The 21,486-nt window shown below is 48.3% G+C and overlaps 2 protein-coding genes across 2 annotated transcripts; both read left to right on the top strand.

Moving 5' to 3' along the window:
• The first annotated feature begins 4,890 nt into the window (after positions 1-4,890).
• ITPRIPL1 (ITPRIP like 1) lies at positions 4,891-6,550 on the top strand. The gene has a single exon (XM_060787745.2). It carries the CDS (start codon positions 4,950-4,952, stop codon positions 6,510-6,512), a length of 1,563 nt encoding a protein of 520 aa, XP_060643728.2. The 5' UTR covers positions 4,891-4,949; the 3' UTR covers positions 6,513-6,550.
• Positions 6,551-9,388: 2,838 nt separating this feature from the next.
• On the top strand, positions 9,389-19,732 carry NUDT18 (nudix hydrolase 18). Its single transcript, XM_060787765.2, has 3 exons — positions 9,389-9,696; positions 13,749-13,962; positions 18,550-19,732. The coding sequence occupies exons 1-3, from the start codon at positions 9,496-9,498 to the stop codon at positions 19,161-19,163; spliced, it is 1,029 nt and encodes a 342-aa protein (XP_060643748.1). The 5' UTR covers positions 9,389-9,495; the 3' UTR covers positions 19,164-19,732.
• The last annotated feature ends 1,754 nt before the right edge of the window (positions 19,733-21,486 follow it).

Here is a 21,486-nt window from a genome sequence, read left to right as displayed (position 1 = left end):
AAATAAAACAGTTAAAGCAGAAAACAATAACAAAGCAGTACAACAGGACATTATTAAAAACTGAGCCGGCCGGAGTGGGGTACAGGGTTAAAAGTGCTGAAGTGTTGGAGGGATATGGGATTAAGATATAAGTGCAGTGTGCGGTGAGGGTGATCTTGACTCTACTAAAGTGCTTCTGGGCTTTGGTAGTGGGGTTCCTAATCTGAGAAGGCACGTTGGAATAGCCAGGTTTTCAGGTTCTTTCTGAAAACCGCCAAAGAAGGGGCCTGTCTGAGATCTTTTGGGAGGACATTCCAGAGGCGGGGGGCCACCACAGAGAAGGCCCTGCGACGCGGGCGGGATCACGAGCAGGGTCTCTCCTGATGACCGGAGTGAGCGTGTGGGTTCGTAGACTGTGATGTGGTCACGCAGGTAGGGTGGTCCCAAACCATTAAGGGCTTTGTAGGTAAGCACCTGCACCTTAAATTGGGCTCGGAAAATAAACGGCAGCCAGCGGAGCTCCTTAAACAGGAGGGTTGACCTCTGTAATGGGCCCCCGTCAACATCCTGGCTGCTGCCCGTTGGACCAACTGGAATTTCCGAGCCGTTTTCAAGGGCAGCCCCACGTAGAGCGCATTGCAGTAATCCAGTCTAGAGGTGACTAAGGCATGGACCAACCCGGGCAGATCAGCCTTAGCGAGGTACGGGCGCAGCTGGCGCACAAGTCTCAGTTGTGCAAAAGCCCTCCCGGCCACCGAATATCCTGTGACACCTTCGCCACATACATACAGGAGAGGGCAAAGTGAAAACTAGACATAAGACCTTTCCCCAGCAGAAGCAAATGAGCTCTCCAAGCTGGCTGTCCTATTTTGGGGAAATTTGGGGTTGATTCTGGCTTTGGAGAGGACTTCTATACCTTTAGTGGTGGCTGTAGAAGACCCAATTTCAGTAAGCATTCTTTAGGAAGAACTTGAAGACCTGGCTATTCCATGTGCCTTTCCAGAATAGGGTAACCTCCAGCACTACGTCCCAGAAGCACTTTATTAGAGTTTAAGACTCTCTGCACATTGCACTTGCCCAGAATCCCAACATATCACCTCTCACACCCAGCACTTTTTTAACCTGTACCCTTCATTGGCCCGGGCCTGGTTTGATTGCGTAATAGTGTAATGTTTTGGTTTTGTTATTGCTTATGTTTTTAATTTGGTTTGCGTTGTATTGTTATTGTCTGTTGTTGTGTTGAGGCCTTGGCCTTTGTAAGCCGCATCGAGTCCTTCGGGAGATGCTAGCGGGGTACAAATAAAGTTTAATAATAATTAATAATAATAATAATAATAATAATAATAATAAGCATTGCTTTTGAACCTGGTTGTGCAATAAATTGCTGAAACCCCATCTTCTATGCAACCTTTAAAGGAGTGTTTCTCAGCCTCGGGCTCTGGACCCTTGTGTGGTGTCAGAGAAGTCACCAAAGACCATAACAAAACATAGTATTTTCTGTTGGTCATGGAGGCTCTGTGTGGGAAGTTTGGCCCAATTCTATCGTTGGTGAGGTTCAGAAAACTCTTTGATTGAAGGTGAACTATAAATCCCACCAACTACAATTCCCAAATGCCAAGGTCTATTTTCCCCAAACTTTCAGAGGGTTTGCCAACATATATTTCTGATGGTCTTGGGGGCTCCTTTGGCCGAGAAGGCTGAAGATCTCTCCGCCTATCTTTCTCTTCCTTTTTGGAAACAGACAACGAATCTTCCCACCAAAAGCCCTCCTCCACTCTAATTGGCTGGCCTCTCAGCCAAGGGGAGGGATGTTTCTGAGACTCCCAGTGGGGAGGGGAGAGCAGGCATGCTCGGCGCATGGCAGCAAGGAAGAGTGTGCAAACCTGGAGGGAGGCTTGTGCTAGCAAGCCCCTTCAAGGCATGGGGGTTCTGTGTGGGAAGTTTGGCCCAATTCTATCGTTGAGGTTCAGAATGCTCTTTGATTGTAGATGAACTATAAATCCCAGCAATTATGACTCCCAAATGTCAAGGTCTATTTTCCCCAAACTCCACCAGTGTTCACATTTGGACATATTGAGTATCGGTGTCAAGTTTGGTCCAGAGCTATCATTGTTTGAGTCCACATTAGGTGAACTACAACTCCAAAGTTCAAGGTCAATGCCCTCTAAACCCTTCCAGTATTTTCTGTTGGTCATGGGAGTTCTGTGTGCCAAAGGTTGGTTCAATTCCATCGTTGGTGGAGTTCAGAATGCTCTTTGATTGTAGGTGAACTATAAATCCCAGCAACTACAACTCCCAAATGTCAAGGTCTATTTCCCTAAACTCCGCCAGTGTTCACATTTGGGCATATTGAGTATTGGTGTCAGGTTTGGTCCAGAGCCATCATTGTTTGAGTCCACAATAGATGAACTACAACTCCAAAGTTCAAGGTCAATGCATTCCAAACTCTTCCAGTATTTTCTGTTGGTCGTGGGAGTTCTGCGTGACAAAGGTTGGCTCAATTCCAAAATTGGTGGAGTTCAGAATGCTCTTTGATTGTAGGTGAACTATAAATCTCAGCAACTACAACTTCCCAATGATAAAATCAATCTCCTCCCCCCAACCCCACCAGTATTCAAATTGTGCCAAATTGTAGTTGCGCCAAATTTGGTCTAGTGAATGAAAATACATCCTGCATATCAGATATTTATATGACGATTCAAAACAGTCAAAAAATTACAGCTGTGTAGTGGCAATAAAAATAATGTTATGGTTGGGGGTCACCACAACATAAGGAACTGGATTAAGGAGTCACGGCATTGGAAGGTTGAGAAATACTGCTTTAAAGGTAGAGCCCTCTCCAATTTTCCACCTGCAATCCCAAAACCCATCCCAAGCTTCCTTGGTCTTCAGAGGAGGCTAGCTTGTGCTGTCCTATCCTTTTAAGGCCAGCTGTGACTACAAGGGGCAGATGTGACTTCACAGTCAGTCAAGTAACAATGGGGAGAGGTGGCTGATGGGGCAAGCAGCAACCAAGAGGGCTGCAGGGGAGCTGGAAGGAACCCTGGGCTTGTGCGGGGAAAGGGAAGAGGTGACTTGGGATGTTACGCTGTGCCAACAAGAAGAAAATAGAGATGGACCACCCCTGGTTTAAGACGCGCTGTGACTTTAAGAGCCAGGGGCAGCCAAAGGTATACAAGCGGGTGATGTCACAAATAACCTTTCAATAAATGTAAAGCATAGGTTTTTTGTAATTGCAATTTTCCAGTGTGAGAGAGTATATTTATTTATTTGAAGCATTTATATCCTGCTCTTCTCAGCATTCTGAACTCCATCAACGATGGAATTGAACCAAACTTGGCACACAGAACTCCCCTGACCAACAGAAAATACTGGAAGGGTTTAGTGGGCATTGACCTTGAGTTTGGGAGTTGTAGTTCCCCTACATCCAGAGAGCACTGTGGACTCAATCAATGATGGATCTGGACCAAACTTGGCACAAATACTCAACACGCCCAAATATGAACACAGATGGAGTTTGGGGGAAATAGACCTTGACATTTAGGAGTTGTCACTGAGATTCACAGTTCACCTACAATCAAAGAGCATTCTGAACCCCACCAACGACAGAATTGGGGCAAACTTCCCATACAGAACCCCCATGACCAACAGAAAATACTTAAGGCCATCCAATCCAACTCCCTTCACCAGGGCAAGAAAACGTAATCAAAGCCCTCCGACAAGGAGCCATCCAGCCATAGATATAGATAGATAGATAGATAGATAGATAGATAGATAGATAGATAGATGATAGATAGATAGATGATAGATAGATAGAGATAGATATTATTCACACAGAGATATAGTATCATAGATTTGAAAGGGACCCCTAAAGAAGGACAATTATATGTTGCATGTTCCAGAGTAAGCAAACCAGACAATCTCCACATCAACTCTGACAAAGAAACAGCAAGGAATACTGTTTACCCACAAGCATAAAGAAATTATATATATTAAAAACCAACACTTTCTCATTATTTTATTTTCCAGATCAACAGACTAGGCCACAGCAACGCGTGACAGGGGACCGCTAGTTTATTATATTTGTATACCACCCTTCTCAGCCCTCAGGCGACTCAGGGCGGTTTACAGAGGCAACAATTTGATACCCAAGAACATCATAAAACATTTAAAACATTAATACATAGTATACAACCAAACAAAAGTAATAAAACACAAGCCATTTGCACCTCCTAATTAAAAACATTATCCATCTCGTTGTCCAGTCGTTCCAAGTTTCCTATATCTGTGCTGACTTTGGCCTATAAAGACCTAAATAATAGAAGCATAGAATCAAAGAGTTGGAAGGGACCTCATGGGCCATCCAGTCCAACCCCCTGCCAAGAAGCAGGAATATTGCATTCAAATCACCCCTGACAGATGGCCATCCAGCATCTGTTTACTGGATGGCCCCGGCCCACCGTGAATAGTACTAAGATCCTCCAAGGAGACCTCTTTCTCGTCCCCACCAATCGGACCTTTGACAGTGGTGGGACCGAGACAATGGCCTCCTTGGACGATCTTAGTATTCACAGTGGTTTATAGGGGGAGGTGCGTTCGGACAGGTAAACTGGGCCAGGGCCATTTAGGGCTTAATGGGCCATTTAGGGCTTAATGGGCCAAAGCCAGCACTTTGAATTGTGCCCAGTAGCAATCTGGCAGGCAGTGGAGCTAATGCAACATGGGAGTTGTGTGCTCCATGTATGCCGCCCCAGATATTAATCTAGCTGCCTCTCGTTGGACTATTTGAAGCTTCTGAACAATCTTCAAAGGCAACCCCATGTTGAGTTGGCATTAAGAAGGTTGAGAGACACTGGACTAGATGGTCCTTGTGGTCTCTTCATGATTCTATGATTTTGCCTATAGCCTTGCTTGTCTCCTCTTTCTTACATTCCTCCTTTTCCTCTCCTCTAGATTCATCCGCTTTAGACATGGCCCTGGGTCCTATCATCTTCTTTGTGGTGATGGCGCTGGTCTACCACCCCCTGATGGTCAGCGATGACACAGATCCTGCCACGTTGGGCCGGATCCAGCAGCACGAGGAATTGTTGAACAAGGAGATGGACTACTTGCAAGTGGAATTTGAGCAGAAGGCCTGGAGCTGGGTCCCGAAGCAGAAGCAGGAGAAATTTGTGAAGCCTGACCTGCCGGTGGAAGACGGGACCTGGGATGGTTGGCCTTACGTGGGCCTCATCATCCTTGTTGTCTTTGGCTGCTGCAGGCACACGATGGAAAAGGACACCCATTACGATTCCAGCACGGATGGCTCCAGCACGTCCACCACAGATGAATACGACGACGACACGGACATGGAGCCGGAAGTTGGCAAACCCAACCAGAAGAAGCTGGAGGCCTTCTATGACTGCTATATTGGACTGGAAAACGGCGACTTGAAGAACGTGTGCGATTTTGTGGAGACCTTCGTCAACGATTTGTTGGATGAAGGTCGGAAAACCCTTCCATACCAGAACACCCTTCCTCTAATGGAGAACTGCATCGGAGTGGGCAGCGCCTTTGAAGGGTGGCACATACAACGGCTGTCGAAACCCTTCACTGTCCTGGTGCCCCTCCTGCCGCCCAAAGGCCATTCCTTCCAAATTGAAAGCAGTGATGCTGAGGGTGGACCCAGCAAACATGGCCACATTTTGGTGGAGATGGACTGCGTTTGCAAGAGGCAGCGGCTCCTGGGTGACGTGGTGTGCTTCCTCCACCACCCAGACCGGGATCTGAGTGAAGAAGGCGCATTCCTCCTCCACATTTTGTGCACCAGTTCCCACTTGGATGTGGGGAAGACCATCCGCTGGTACCAGAATTTGGTGGTCAAGGCTTGGAGGAACCTCCGTGAGAGGTACACCCTCGACCTCACGCTCATGCCGTCGGCCACAACATGCCGGTTGAAGCTGGCCTTCCACTCTGGGCGTTCTGTTCTGGTGGACATCACCCTCGGTGTCCAGCAAGGAGACTCCTTGGTCTTCCTAGTCACCCACTGTGGAGACGCCAACCCTACCAAGGGCACCATTTGGCTGAAGACCTTCGCTGTTCAGGAACTGCTCTTCTTTGAATGGTTTGGCCAACGGGCACCCGAATGGAGCTGTCACTTGAAGTGTCTCCAGATCCTGATGTATCTCAAGGGTTCTGGTAGTCCGTCCGGTAAGAACCCTGTCCTCACTGACTACCATTACAAGACTTGCTTGATGCACCTCTTGCTCCTGCGGCCGGTCTCCGACTGGAACCCTGAGAACCTGGCAACGAGGCTCCAAGACATCCTCTTGTTCTTGCACACGGCAGTGCGGGAGAAATATCTCGAGCACTTCCTCATCGGGAACATCTCGTTGCCGATCCAGATCCCGATGCCACAAGTCCTCCGGAGTGCTGAGCCCCTCAATCTTTTTGATCACTTGGCAGCCAACAATGGTCTCCATGCCAAAGCCATAAAGGAAGCCACAGAGATCGTGGAACGGGTGAGGGCCCTCTACTCAAAGCAGGAAGAGTAGCTTGGGTCAGCTTCATTCCCAGAGTCCCATCGAGGAACCATAGAGCCCAATGGCGGGGAAAGTGGTTGATACTGCTTCCAATGGTTCTGAACAAACTTGAATTAGACACACAAGGGAGCGATGGTACCACTGAAGAGTGATCCAAATTCGGCTGTTTTCCTAAGTCATGCTTTACGGATAAGGCAGATAAAGGGTTTCAAATCAATGTCCTTGCAGCAGCTATGATTCTGTATTTTTATATACCCCAGTTCCTCACATATTTGTTCTATTAGACTTCAAATAAAGGCTGGACAAGCGGTGTTCTCAAATTTTATTTCAATGTGGTTTGATTTATTATACACCATCTACTTTCCCAATTGAGGAGCCCCTGGTGGCACAGTGGGTTAAACCGCTGAGCTGCTGAACTTGCTGACCGTAAGGTTTAAATCTGGGGAGCAGGGTGAGCTCCCACTGTTAGCCCCAGCTTCTGCCAACCTAGCAGTTTGAAAACAGGCAAATGTGAGTAGATCAATAGGTACCACTCGTTTACATTTACCTTTAACTCCCAAGGTCTGCTCTGGCAACTATAGGAAAAGCTGTAATTTGGGGTGCATTTACACTGCAGAATTAATGTAGTTTGACATCGCTTTGGCCCCCTCTAAACTGCCATATAATCCAGATGATCAAAGCAGATAATCCACATTATCTGCTTTGAACTGGATTATATTTATTTATTTATTTATTTGCTACATTTATATACCGCCCCTCTCAGCCCGCAGATGACTCAGGGCGGTTTACAGTTAACATCAAAGCATAAGAATACAATAAAAACAATTAAAATAATATAAAATCAGAAGGTTTTAGGAAAAGAGACAAAGAGAGTTCCTGACGTCTGGAAAAGCACGGGTTTATTTCCAGCTGGGACTCTGGAGTGGAGCTGTGTCCAAAAACACTTAAGAGTGCCTGATAAAGGCGTTGACTGCCTTTTTGTACACTTCAAATGCAGGCAAACATGCATCTACATACACTGACATCATTCTCTGCAGGAGCCCCCGGTGGCGCAGTGGGTTAAACCCCTATGCTGGCAGGACTGAAGACCAACAGGTCGCAGGTTCGAATCCAGAGAGAGGTGGATGAGCTCCCTCTATCAGCTCCTCATGTGGGGACATGAGAGAAGCCTCCCACAAGGATGATAAAACATCAAATCATCCGGGCATCCCCTGGGCAACGTCCTTGCAGACGGCCAATTCTCTCACACCAGAAGCAACTTGCAGTTTCTAAGGTCGCTCCCTGACACGACAAAAAAATAATAATTCTCTGCATCACTTTAGCATCACAGAAATATCAAATTCTATCTTCCAACATACAAAAGGCATGTCTCTGTATTTCTTTCTAAAGAGCAGCATACAGCCTACATCCATCAATCAAGGGGCCTACTTTGACCTGTCATGAGGAAGAGATAGGCTCCTTACTTAGCTATAGCCTGGGCTCGGTGCCACTAGGATGGGCTTATCTCTCCCCCCACCCTTTAATGTTCACCTCCCTCTTGCTGTGCCTGGACGCAGCTTGCTTGTCCTGTCAGCTTGAATTTCTGATACAGAGAGAACTTGATACATTTCAGTGCTTGTAAAGTACACAATTTATACATAAACAAATATCTATATTTCTAATATCTCCCCATCAAATCTACACTGCCATATAATCTAGTTCAAAGCAGATTATCTGGAATGTCTATGTAGAAGTGTAGAAGTGGCCTCATAAAATCCAGTTCTTATAATCACAGTAACCCAGAACAGCACCTTGTTGGTCAGCCAATGGGGAAACTAGGAGGTCTTTGTCCAATGAGAAGCGAGGAGCGCTTTCAGTCTAGCCCAGGCCTGGGCCAACATGGGCCCTCCACCAGGTAGGCGGTTAGGAATGGTGGGAGCACTGTGGTGGAAATAAAGGGGGGAAATGTTTGAGCAAAACAATAAAATAACATGTTAAAGAGTGTGTTGTACAAAATGTAACAGTAATAACAATTGTATATCAAATGTAGTAATTGTGATAAATCAATAAAAATTATTATCTCTATATAAAAAAAAGGAATGGTGGGAGTTGAAACCCAAAACACCTGGAGGGCCCAAGTTGGCCCAGCCAATGGGGAGATGAGGAGCACTTGACTCTTCACCCTTAGGCGATCCCTCGTTGGACGAGTAGGCTAGTCTTCCATCCATGACCAGTATTCTTGTGGATCCGTTGGTGGCTGTGGAGCCCTGTTCTTGATCTGCATGTTCTCCTGCAGTGAGGGCATTGGTTTCCAGATGGAATGCAGTCCTGGTCGGGGTTGGCTTGACACGCCTTCCTCTTGGCACGTTTCTCTCTTTCACCCTCCATTCATGCCTCTTCAAATTCTGCAGCACTGCTGATCACAGCTGACCTCCAGCTGGAGCGCTCAAGGGCCAGGGCTTCCCAGTTCTCAGTGTCTATGCCAGAGATTTTAAGGTTGGCTTTGAGCCCATCTTTTAATCTCTTCACCCAACTGGGAAGCGATTACCACTTTGTTCAATGAGGAGTGAATACCGCTGAGCTGTTACCCCAATGGGTACGAGATGAGCGTTTCGTCCAATGAGAAGCGGGAAGCGTTTTACGTCCAGCCAATGGGGAAGCGAGGAGGGTTCGACTCTTTACCCAATGGGGAGGAGAAGAGCGCTCCGTCCAATGAGAAGCGAGGAGCGCTTTGCGTCGAGCCAATGAGTAACGAATAGCGGGCCCCAGGCAGGCCACGCCCACCGGACGCCAGTGGAGAAGGCCACCGAGGGGAGGGAACAAAGCGGCCGTCGCTCTTCATTGGACAAAGCGCAATGCGCTTTGTCCAATGAAGAGCGACGCCCGCTTTGTTCCCTCCCCTCGGTGGCCTTCTCCCTTGGCGTGCGGTGGGCGTGGCCTGCCTGGGGCCCAGGGCCTTCGCGGGCGCCGCCTCCCCGCGCGAGAGGGCTCCGGGGCGCGTGCAGAGGGCTGCCAAATGCGGAAGGCCGGGGCGGGGTCGATGGCCGGGGGCGGGGCGGGCGCCGTGGCGGAGGTGGGGGCGGTGCTGGGCGGGCAGGGCTGGCCCTTGTCCTCGGAGGGCGGCGGGTACGACTCGGCCCCGCTGGAGCCCCCCGAGAAGGCCCGCCTCCGCAGGAACACCACCTACATCGTCCTCGCCGTGCTCCTCAACGAGAAGGTGGGTGCCGCAGCCCAAGTCCTCCCCCTACTAGTGCCAGAAAGGGGAGGACTGCCACTCCCATCACCCCCCACTTCCCAGTCATCAGGCTGATGGGCCTCCTAGTGCTAGAAAGGGGAGGACTACCACTCCCATCATCCCCCACTTCAAAGTCATCAGGCTGATAGGCCTCCTAGTGCTAGAAAGGGGAGGACTGCCACTCCCATCACTCCCACTTCCCAGTCATCAGGCTGATGGGCCTCCTAGTGTCAGAAAGGGGAGGACTGCCACTCCCATCACTCCCACTTCCCAGTCATCAAGCTGATGGGTCTCCTAGTGCCAGAAAGAGGAGGACTGCCACTCCCATCATCTCCCACTTCCCAGTCAACAGGCTGATGGGCCTCCTAGTGCCAGAAAGGGGAGGACTGCCACTCCCATCAACCCCCACTTCCCAGTCATCAGGCTGATGGGCCTCCTAGTGCCAGAAAGGGGAGGACTACCACTCCCATCATCCCCCACTTCCCAGTCATCAGGCTGATGGGCCTCCTAGTGCCAGAAAGGGGAGGACTGCCACTCCCATCATCCCCACTTCAAAGTCATCAGGCTGATGGGCCCCCTAGTGCCAGAAAGGGGAAGACTACCACTCCCATCACCTCCACTTCCCACTCATCAGGCTGATGGGCTTCCTAGTACCAGAAAGGGGAAGACTACCACTCCCATCACCCCCACTTCCCAGTCATCAGGCTGATGGGCCTCCTAGTACCAGAAATTGGAAGACTACCACTCCCATCACCCCCACTTCAAAGTCATCAGGCTGATGGGCCTCCTAGTAGCAGAAAGGGGAGGACTGCCACTCCCATTACCCCCCACATCAAAGTAATCAAGCTGATGGGCCTCCTAGTGCCAGAAAGGGAAAGACTACCACTCCCATCACCCCCCACTTTCCAGTCATCAGGCTGATGGGCCTCCTAGTGCCACTCCCATCACCCCCCACTTCCCAGTCATCAGGCTGATGGGACCCCTAGTGCCAGAAAGGGGAGGACTACCACTCCCATCACCCCCCACTTCAAAGTTATCAGGCTGATGGGCCTCCTAGTGACAGAAAGGGGAGAACTGCCACTCCCATCATCCCCCACTTCCCAGTCATCAGGCTGATGGGCCCCCTAGTGCCAGAAAGGGGAGGACTGCCACTCCCATCACCCCCACTTCAAAGTCATCAGGCTGATGGGCCTCCTAGTAGCAGAAAGGGGAGGACTGCCACTCCCATCACCCCCATTTCCCTATAATCAGAAAGCCCCCCTCCGATTATTGGGAAGCCACTTTCCATCAGTGGGCCTGGGATGATGGGAGTTGTAGTGCTCCCCTTTCTGGCACTTCAGGGCCCATAATCTCCCCCTCTTTCCCTCCTTACTCTCCTAAGAAGCTACTTTTAGGCGAGAGAGGAAGGAGGGTATGGATGCTGGGAGTTGTAGTCCTTCCCCCAAAAGGAATAACTTTTCTTTTGGATCCAGAGGAAGACGAGCCCTATAGTGCCAAAAAGGAGAGGACTTCAACTCCCATAATCCCAGTGTGTGGGTGGGCAGGCAATGATGGGAGTTGTAGCCCCCCTCTAAAATGAACTGGAAGCTACTTTGGGAGCGGGGAATGGATGCTGGAATTTGCCATGTCTCCTTCGAAAAGAAGCACTTCCATAGGAAGGATTTCCCTTGGGGATCCAGGGGATGATGTTCCCTGCAGTGCCGGAAAGGGGGGGACTGCCATTCCCATCATCCCCCATTTCCCACCGAAATGGGAAAGGGGGCTCTCGCCGGATTCTTGGGAAACTACTTCCCATCTCTTTGGGAGGTGGTTGATGGGAAATGTAGTCCCCCTCCAAAGGGAGCTCTGGTGCCATTGACTGTTTGGCAAGGGGATGCTGGGCCTTGCAGTGGAAGAAAAGAGGCCTTCTCGAAATTGATGCTGCTTTGTATCTCATTCAAGACCTAAAAGTGAGATATGATGAAATGATGATGATGATGATGATGATGATGATGATGATGATGATAGGCTTAAGGGGGATGCTGGGTACTGCAGTGTAATAAGAGTGCTTCCTCTTACTTGAGTCGGGAGGAGAGGTAGGCAAAAATAAAATTATCCATATAAATAAAAATGTAATGTTTGTTTGTGAGATTAACAGAACTCAAAAACCACTGGACGAATTGACATCCAATTTGGACACAAGACACCTAACAACCCAATGTATGTCCTTCACTAAAAAAAAATGATTTTGTCATTTGGGAGTTGTAGTTTGCTGGGATTTATAGTTCACCTACAATCAAATAGCATTCTGAACTCCACCAATGATGGAATTGAACCAAACTTGGCACACAGTTCTCCCATGATCAACGGAAAATACTGGAAGGGTTTGGTTGGCATTGACCTTGAGTTTGGGAGTTGTAGTTCACCTACATCCAGAGATCACTGTGGGCTCAAACAATGATGGATCTGGACCAAACTCGACACGAATACTCAATATGCCCAAATGTGAACACTGGTGGAGTTTGGGGAAAATAGAATCTTGACATTTGGGAGTTGTAGTTGCTGGGATTTATAGTTCACCTACAATCACAGAGAATTCTGAACCCCACAAATGATGGAAATGGGCCAAACCTTCCACACAGAACCCCCATGTGGGCCACAGCAACGCGTGGCAGGGACGGCTAGTTATTAATAATAATACCATGCTGATTGGTGGGGAAAATTATTATTGTTATTAGGAAACTACTTGTCATGCTGATTGATGGGGGAACATTATTATTATTATTATTATTATTATTATTATTATTATTATTATTAGATTGGCCCCCTCCCTCCTGACCTTCTGTAAGAAAGTGAAAATGTGGCTCTTTGATCAAGCCTTGGGAGAACTGTGTAACAGACAGATATAGAATTATGTGTAAGGACTACTGGAACGACCCGGCTTATGATTATGAACAGCATGATGTAACTGTGGTAATATTGGTTTAATTGTTTTTAAATGATTTTGATGTATTTATAATCCTACTAGCCGTCCCCTGCCACGCATTGCTGTGGTCCACATGGGGGTTCTGTGTGGAAGGTTTGGCCCAATTCTGTCATGGGTGGGGTTCGGAATGCTCTGTGATTGTAGGTGAACTATAAATCCCAGCAACTACAACTCCCAAATGTCAAGATTCTATTTGCCCCAAACTCCACCAGTGTTCACATTTGGGCATATTGAGTATTCATGTATCATGGGAGCTCTGTTGATCATGGGAGCTCTGTATGCCACGTTTGGTTCAGTTCCATCATTGGTGGAGTTCAGAATGTTCTTTGATTGTAGATGAACTATAAATCCCAGCAACTACAACTCCCAAATGACAAAATCAATTTTTTTGAGTGAAGGACATACATGGGCCTGATAGGTGTATTGCGTCCAAATTTGGTGTCAATTTGTCCAGTGGTTTTTGAGTACTGTTAATCCCACAAACGAACATTACATTTTATTTATATAGATTTTAAATGTTTATTTTAATTTTACATTGTTTTAATGGCACCGAGTAGTTGTCTATGTTGTTAAGCTGCTTTGAGTCCCTTCCAAAGTTGAGAAAGGCGGCGCAGAAATGTCGCAAATAAGCAACTTGCCATGCTGATTGGTGAGGGAATTTATTACTATCACTACTATTGTTGTTGTTAGGAAGCTCCTTGCCATCCTGTTTGGTGAAGGAACGCTGGGCCTCCCAGTCCAAATGCAAGCCCTCCCAAACACTGGCTTCCTGTCTGTTGAAGAGGAATGGGTCAGTTGGTTCTTGTGGGTTTTTTTCGGGCTATATGGCCATGTTGTAGAGGCATTTTTTCTGACGTTTCGCCTGCATCAGAGGTAGTGAGGATGCTTGCCATAGATGCAGGCGAAACGTCAGGAAAAATGCCTCTAGAACATGGCCATGTAGCCTGAAAAAACCCACAAGAACCTAGTGATTCCAACCATGAAAGCCTTCAACAAAATGGGTTAGTTGTCTACTTTAGAGGCTGAGAATGACCCCTACTAACCCTCACCTTTTTTTCTTTCTTTGCAGAGCGAGGTGCTGGTGATGCAGGAGGCCAAGCGGGAGTGCTATGGAGCCTGGTACCTGCCGGCGGGGCGCATGGAGCCCCGAGAGACCATTGTGGGCGCCATGCGCCGGGAGGTGCAGGAGGAGACCGGACTCCAGTGCCAGCCAGTCACTCTGCTGGCTGTTGAGGAGCGTGGTCCCGGCTGGATCCGCTTCGTCTTCCTGGCCCAGCCCACCGGTAAGGGGTCAAGGGGCCTCCTTCCATTGCACTGTCCATCAGCCTCCACAGGGATCAAGGGCCAGGAGCGATAGGCATTGCAATGCAGAACCTAACCCTGGAACGTACACAGCACCCGTGCACATCCCAGATTCATTCATCTACCTGATCCATCCATTTCAAGAGGGATCTAAAAACCTGGATTTTCCGATGCGCTTTTGGAGAGTATCCATATTATCATACACAGTTGCTCCCCCTCAATGGTTTTTGTCCCCAGAGTATATTCCCCACCTGTATGAAGCTCTATATTTATGACACCGTTCCTTTACGAGTTTCTCCCCCACGAACAATCTGCTCCATCCCTATCTCATCCTGATTTTAGTATTTATTATTATCTTAGTTTTTGTCTTGCACATGCGGCCGGCTCATTGTGACACCTTAGTCACTTCCAGATTGGACTACTGTAATGCGCTCTACGAGGGGCTGCCCTTGAAAACGGCCTGGAAATTTCAATTGGTCCAACGGGCGGCGGCCAGGTTGTTAACTGGTGCTCCTTACAGGGAGAGGTCAACCCTCCTGTTTAAGGAGCTCCACTGGTTGCCATTCATTTTCCGGTCCCAATTCAAGGTGCAGGTGCTTACCTACAAAGCCCTAAACGGTTTGGGACCCGCCTACCTGTGTGACCGCATCTCTGTGTATGAACCCACACGATGTCTTCGTTCATCTGGAGAGGCCCTGCTCACGATCCCACCTGCATCGCTAGCGCGATTGGTGGGGATGAGGGATAGGGCTTTCTCGGTGGTGGCCCCTCGACTCTGGAACTCTCTCCCTAAGGACATCAGGCAGGCCCCGTCGCTAGCAATCTTTAGGAGGAGCTTGAAAACGTGGTTGTTCCAGTGTGCCTTCTCAGAATAAGGAAACTCCTAGCATTATGTCGCAACGCACTTTATCAGAGATCCAGGATATCTGCATGCCCATCCCCCTCCAAACACTCCACCTGGTCATGCCCAACATTTTTAGTTATTACATTTGGCCCTGCCATTGATTTTAATTGCGTCATTGTGTGATGTTAATGTTTTTTGAGTTATTTTGCTGTTTGTTGTTGCTGTTGTTTTTACTATTGTATTTGGGCTCGGCCTCTTGTAAGCCGCACCGAGTCCTTCGGGAGATGGTAGCGAGGTACAAATAAAGGATTATTATTATTATTATTATTGTTGTTATTATGTTATTTTATTTTACTGTGTATAATTTTGCTTTATCGTCTTTGTACTCATATGTTGTATGTATTTTACTGTATTGTTATTGTGTTTTGGTTTTACTTTATTGTAATATGCTGTTGGGCTTGGCCTTATGTAAGCCGTCCCGAGTACCCGGGTATTAAATAAATATTATTATTATTATTATTATTATTATTATTATTATTATTATTACCTGGCCCCTTTGACCAACAAAATGGCAACACAACTATGATGTATTTTGTGGATTTGATATGTTTTGTAGGATCCAAGAATTGGGTCCACAAAAAGCCAAATTTTCCAAAATCCAGTGATCAAAGGGACAGAAAGTGAGGTGAAACCTCCTGAACAGGGGCACAGACAGGGACGTTCATACTTCTCTTGGTCTGGACAATAGACATTTTTTGAATCTCCTAAAGACAACACTAGTTTTGGCCCACTGACTAACAGGCTTCAGCCTACTCACTCTAATCAGGACGACACTAGCTTTGGCCCATTGACTCTTAACAAGCTTCGACCTACTCACTCTCCTCAAGACAACACTAGCTTTTGCCCACTGACTAACAAGCTTCGGCCTGCTCACTCTTCTCAGGATGGCACTAGCTTTGGCCCACTGACTAACAGGCTTTGGCCTACTCACTCTCCTCAAGACGACACTAGCTTTGGCCCACTGAGTAACAGGCTTCGGCCTACTCACTCTCCTCAGGACGACTCTAGCTTTGGCCCACTAACAGGCTTCGGCCTACTCACTCTCCTCAGGACGACACTAGCTTTGGCCCACTGACTCTTACAGACTTCGGCCTACTCACTCTCCTCAGGACGACTCTAGCTTTGGCCCACTGACTCTTAACAGGCTTCGGCCTACTCACTCTCCTCAGGATGACACTAGCTTTGGCCCACTGACTCTTAACAGGCTTCGGCCTACTCACTCTCCTCAGGACGACACTAGCTTTGGCCCACTGACTCTTAACAGGCTTCGGCCTACTCACTCTCCTCAGGACGACACTAGCTTTGGCCACTGACTCTAACAGGCTTTGGCCTATTCACTCTCCTCAGGACCACACTAGCTTTGGCCCACTGACTAACAAGCTTTGGCCTACTCACTCTCCTCAGAGAGACACCCGCTTTGGCCCACTGACTTTAACAGGCTTCAGCCTAACTCTTTCAGTGCTTGATTCACTTTTTAAATAAAAAATATCCAGTTAATATTTAATATTTCTGACACTTGTCTGAACTTAGAAGATGTGGAGGGTCCGGCTTGTGGTCCCCCAAGACTGCTAGGTCTCTTTCTGAAGGTCTGCTTCCAGCTTGGGTGCCACGTGTTGGAATTCAACCCCAACTGCTCAAGCCCTCAATGAGGAGCGGTTCGTTAGCATTAGAATAGTCTGAGGGTTTCACTTCCCCCAGGTCTCCTGTATGACAGTTGGGAATGTACCTTTCTTCTCTGTTTCTGCTCTCATTCTGATTAGTTGTTTAATACTTTTCTACTGCAAGCCTTTTTGACTCTGCCTTCTGCCTTCTTACACTTTAGTCTGGAGAGTATGTGCTGTGTGCTTTGAGATCTCTTTCTGCTTGTGTGTCAGGAGAGATGGAGCGATTGAGCTTTTCTCTCTCTTGAAACTCAGAAGAGATGGGTGTTGGAGTAATTCAGACCCAGTCCTTGATTATTAAGAAATGCAGTTATTTATTATTGTAAATAAACCTTTTCTGATTTTTAAAAGATTGGATTCTGCATGTTTGCCTCCTAAGCAAACATGCAGACGGCACTTCACGCTCTGCTTGCTAATGGGCTGATGCTCAGCTTTTGTATCCTGTTTGTGTTTGGATAGTCTGCTGTATATTTTAGGGTAGTTTTCCCTAACAGTCTGTGCCACAAAAACAACAGAGTTCTTGGAGCAGAACAACTACTTTCAAAGTAAGTGTCACTTAGAAGCATAGAATCATAGAATCAAAGAGTTGGAAGAGACCTCATGGGCCATCCAGTCCAACCCCCTGCCAAGAAGCAGGAATATTGCATTCAAATCACCCCTGATAGATGGCCATCCAGCCTCTGTTTAAAAGCTTCCAAAGAAGGAGCTTCCACCACACTCCGGGGCAGAGAGTTCCACTGCTGAACAACTCTCACAGTCAGGAAGTTCTTCCTCATGTTCAGGTGGAATCTCCTCTCTTGTAGTTTGAAGCCATTGTTTCGTGTCCTAATCTCCAAGGAAGCAGAAAACAAGCTTGCTCCCTCCTCCCTGTGGCTTCCTCTCACATATTTATACATGGTTATCATATCTCCTTTCAGCCTTTTCTTCTTCAGGCTAAACATGCCCAGCTCCTTAAGCCGCTCCTCATAGGGCTTGTTCTCCAGACCCTTGATCATTTTAGTCGCCCTCCTCTGGACACATTCCAGCATGTCAAGATCTCTCTTGAATTGTGGTGCCCAGAATTGGACACAATATTCCAGGTTTGGTCTAACTAAAGCGGAATAGAGCATGAGGAGCATGACTTCTTTGGATCTAGACACTATGTTCTTATTGATGCAGGCCAAAATCCCATTGGCTTTTTTTGCCGCCACATCACATTGTTGGCTCATGTTTAACTTGTTGTCCACGAGGACTCCAAGATCTTTTTCACACGTACTTCTCTCGAGCCAGGCATAGTCCCCCATTCTGTATCTTTGCATTTTGTTTTTCCTGCCTAAGTGGAGGATCTTGCATTTGTCCTTGTTGAACTTCAGTTTGTTAGTTTTGGCCCATCTCTCTAATCTGTCAAGATAGTTTTGAATCCTGCTCCTGTCCTCTGGAGTATTGGCTATCCCTCCCAATTTGGTGTCGTCTGCAAACTTGATGATCATGCCTTTCAGCAGTTGATGGTGGTTAGAATACCTGGCAGTTGGTAGTGGTTAGTGTAAAGGAGGTTTGGCAGGTTCATGACATGTAGGATTGTGATGCATCAGAAGGTATAGAACAGGTTTATCTTCCTCCTAGTTCTAAAGGGCAGAGTAATCTGTAGGTAAGAACTTACAGGCTGTAGCAATTAAGAGCAGAGGTCTGAAAGAGAGGACGCAGCTGTGATCAGCTGTATAAGAACTGAGCAGAGACTGCTTTTGGAGAAATGTATCTGCCATACTTGGCTGTGAATTGTGGTGGTGTTTCCCCCGGTTGTGGATTATGGTATCCAGACGTGTATCTCATGAATTCTTATAAGCCTTGTACCTTGTTGAACCTTGAACCAAGAAGACTATTGTGTTGGTGAACCTCGTTGTTCAACTTTTGTATCTTGTTTGTGTTTGGATGCCACCCGCCCTGTCAGTGTGCCCTTTCCCTGCAGAAGCATAGCGCCTTATCTTTACCCCTGCTGATGCTCATTTGTCCCTTTGTCATTGCAGGTGGGACACTGAAGACGCTGCAGGAGGCAGATGGGGAGTCCCTGCAGGCCCAGTGGTGGGACCGCAAGACACCAGCTCTGAAGTTGAGGGCGAGGGACATCCTGCCGCTGATGGAGCTGGCTCTGCAATACAAGGCCAGCCCAGGCCACCCTCCGGTGCTACCAACTGAGTTGCCCTGCCCCTGGGTGGGCCAGCGCCTGCTCCTGGTCTTTGCTGGCAGCGGAGGGGAGCTGTGGGTGCTGCTAGCTGTTGCTGGAGGCACTCCGCACCTCCCGGTGGCAGCCAGTGGGCTCTCCCCCTCAGAGTTGGGCGAGCGGCTGTTGGTGGGGGTCCACCGCCTGCTGCGGCGCTGCCTGCCCCCACCTACCCAGGCCTCCGCCCGCGTCCGGGGCCTGCTGGGAGTCCAGCACCTGGGCAAGGAGCCCGGTCAGAGCGACGGGGTCTGCTTCAACGTGGCTGCCACCCTGGAGGAGGCCCCTGGGCGGCCCCCCAAGCCCAGCCCCCCGACCCTGCGCAGCCCGGACTTTGCCTGGTGGAAGGTGGAAGATGGGGCATTGCGGAGCAGGATCCTCCAGCGGCTCAGCCAGGACTCCTTCGTCCCCGTCTGCAGTTAGGCGCCAAGCCTTGCCTGCCTTCCTTCCTTCCTTTCATTCCTGCGAACCCCGGATGTCCCGAGACGCAAGTAAGCAAGTAAGCAGGAGCCCTCCACCAAGCGACTGCAAGCAAAGCATCCTGGGGAGAAACTCCCTAATTCCCTCCCTTCCCTCTCTCTTTTCCTTCCCAGCCAGGTGAGAATGTCCCCCCCCCCCCCCCCCCACGCAAAGCAGGACACTCAACTCCCACCATAAAAACCCCAGGAACACTCCTTTCGCATGAAACCAATCACAACAACGGAGGGTTTGTTTCTGCCGGAACCTTTGGAACTGCCTGACCCTCGCCCTCTTTGGACCTTCTTTTCCGAAAAGCAGGCAGAACTGTCCCCATGTCTAACCCACCCCTCCTTCCTTCCCTTCCTGGCACACAGCACCCCTTTCTCCAAGGAGACGGCTCCCACAGGGAAGCCCAGAAAGGCCCCTGAGGTCCAGGACTGCGGCTGGACATTATAGACCTCCCACTTGGCTTTCTTGCCACAATTCCATTTGGTAACAAATAAAAAAGGGGCCGTTTCCCCCCGTTTTCCCTGTGCTGTTCTCTCTCTTTTTGTACAAAAACGTGCAGTCTCCTTAGTCTCCATCACTGATTCTTAAACTATGGGTTCTCTTTAGTTCAATGTCGGGGTTAAGAAAAGTTTGGGAACTAGGAATGTTTCCTGGATGCCACCTAGTGGCTGTTTTAGGCATTTACACAATGTTGTTACAAGGGACGTTCATTAAAGATTTCCCCTGACCCACTTCTAATGATCACAGGATGCTGAAACTGCCCATGTGTAATGATATAAGTCTCTATAGGTTACATGCCAACTTACAACACAGAACTGATAACGGTCTTGATTGTACAGGTACTGAAGTGGTGTGAGGTTTGAGAATGGACCCAGTGGAATCCAGTTCCTTTCCTTGAAAGGCCACACACCAAATGAGACAGTTGATGAAATGAAAGAGGTTGATGGTGAGGATTCCCAAGCATAGGATGGAGTCAAGAACTGGCAGCGTCAATTCTAAAGTGGTTGGACTTTGGTGCAAACTACTCCAATTCCAGGGTGACCTCACTCTGCTACTTATGAACACACCATCCAGCAAGTAGAGGTTGCCATTTTGGAAAATTTGCCACCTAGCCCAAAATGTTACGGTGAGAGTGTGGAGTCCATGTAAAAAACCACCCAAGACCATCTTTCCATGCATAAGGTATCTGCTTGCTGCCCCCCCCCCCCCCCCCCCAGCTGCTCACACCTTTCCAGAAGCAGGAACAAGTTGAATGCTCAGGCTCTCTTGACAATGATGTGCCATGGAAACCAGGAGGACTTTGTCAACAGACTGATCACACAGGAGGAAAGCTGGGTCCATCACTCTGATCCTGAGACTCAAGTCCAGTTGATGCAATGGAAGCATCAGGACTCACCGCCTCCAAAGAAGACACGTGCCAACTCAGCAGGAAGGTCATGCTCACAGTATTTTGGGACCAGCAAGGAGTGGTCTTGTTGGATTCCCTAGCAAAGGATACCATGATCACAAAGGATACCATGATCACTGGGGCAGAATAGGTTTCACTGCTCTGAACATTCTGGGAGGCCATCCAAACCAAGAGAAAATGTGTCATGCTCACCAAAGGTGTCTTCCTTCTGCAAGACAATACCCCAGCTCACAACTGTCCTGTTGCCCAAATGGAAGAAGCATGCTCCCATGGCTTTGAAATTCTCCCACATCCCCTATTCACCCAACCTCGCACCATCAGACTTCCACCTCTTTCCAACAGTGAATTTTGATGGGCAAGCATTTCTCAAATAAGGAGACTGATTTCCGAAGTCACAACGTGGCTTTTGGAGCAACCTGTTGACTTCTACAAGTGAGGTGTTTACAGTTGCTTCAAAAGAGGGGAGAAGTATGTGTCCCTAGGTGGCACCCATGGAGAGAAGAAGGACTCAGAATGGGGCTGAACTTCATTGCTCTCAGTCCACAGGAAGTGGGTCGGGAAATCTTCAATGAATGCCTTCGTAGTACGAACACTGAAATGTTTGCAGCAAATCCTTCAGCTGTACTTCAGAAGGGAAACCAACCTGTTTATCAAGCCCTGCAAATGCTGGTTTGTTATCTAAATGGTTGTATACCTTGTATATACCCAGGGTCGTGGAAAACTTTCTTGGATCAAAAGAGGTCCTGAGTGGGAAAGTTTAAGAAGCCCTGGTCTAGATGAACCCAGGTGCTCCTTTATGCCGTACACTTCTGCAAAATACACCAGAGACAGTTATGCAGAGGTCCCTGCAAGGGGCTCTCAGCCTCCAAC

Source organism: Anolis sagrei, chromosome 7, assembly GCF_037176765.1.
Source record: "Anolis sagrei isolate rAnoSag1 chromosome 7, rAnoSag1.mat, whole genome shotgun sequence".
Classification (NCBI taxonomy): Eukaryota; Metazoa; Chordata; class Lepidosauria; order Squamata; family Dactyloidae; genus Anolis; species Anolis sagrei.
The sequence above is the reverse complement of the archived record's forward strand: the minus strand, read 5'-3'. Positions and strand labels throughout refer to the sequence as shown.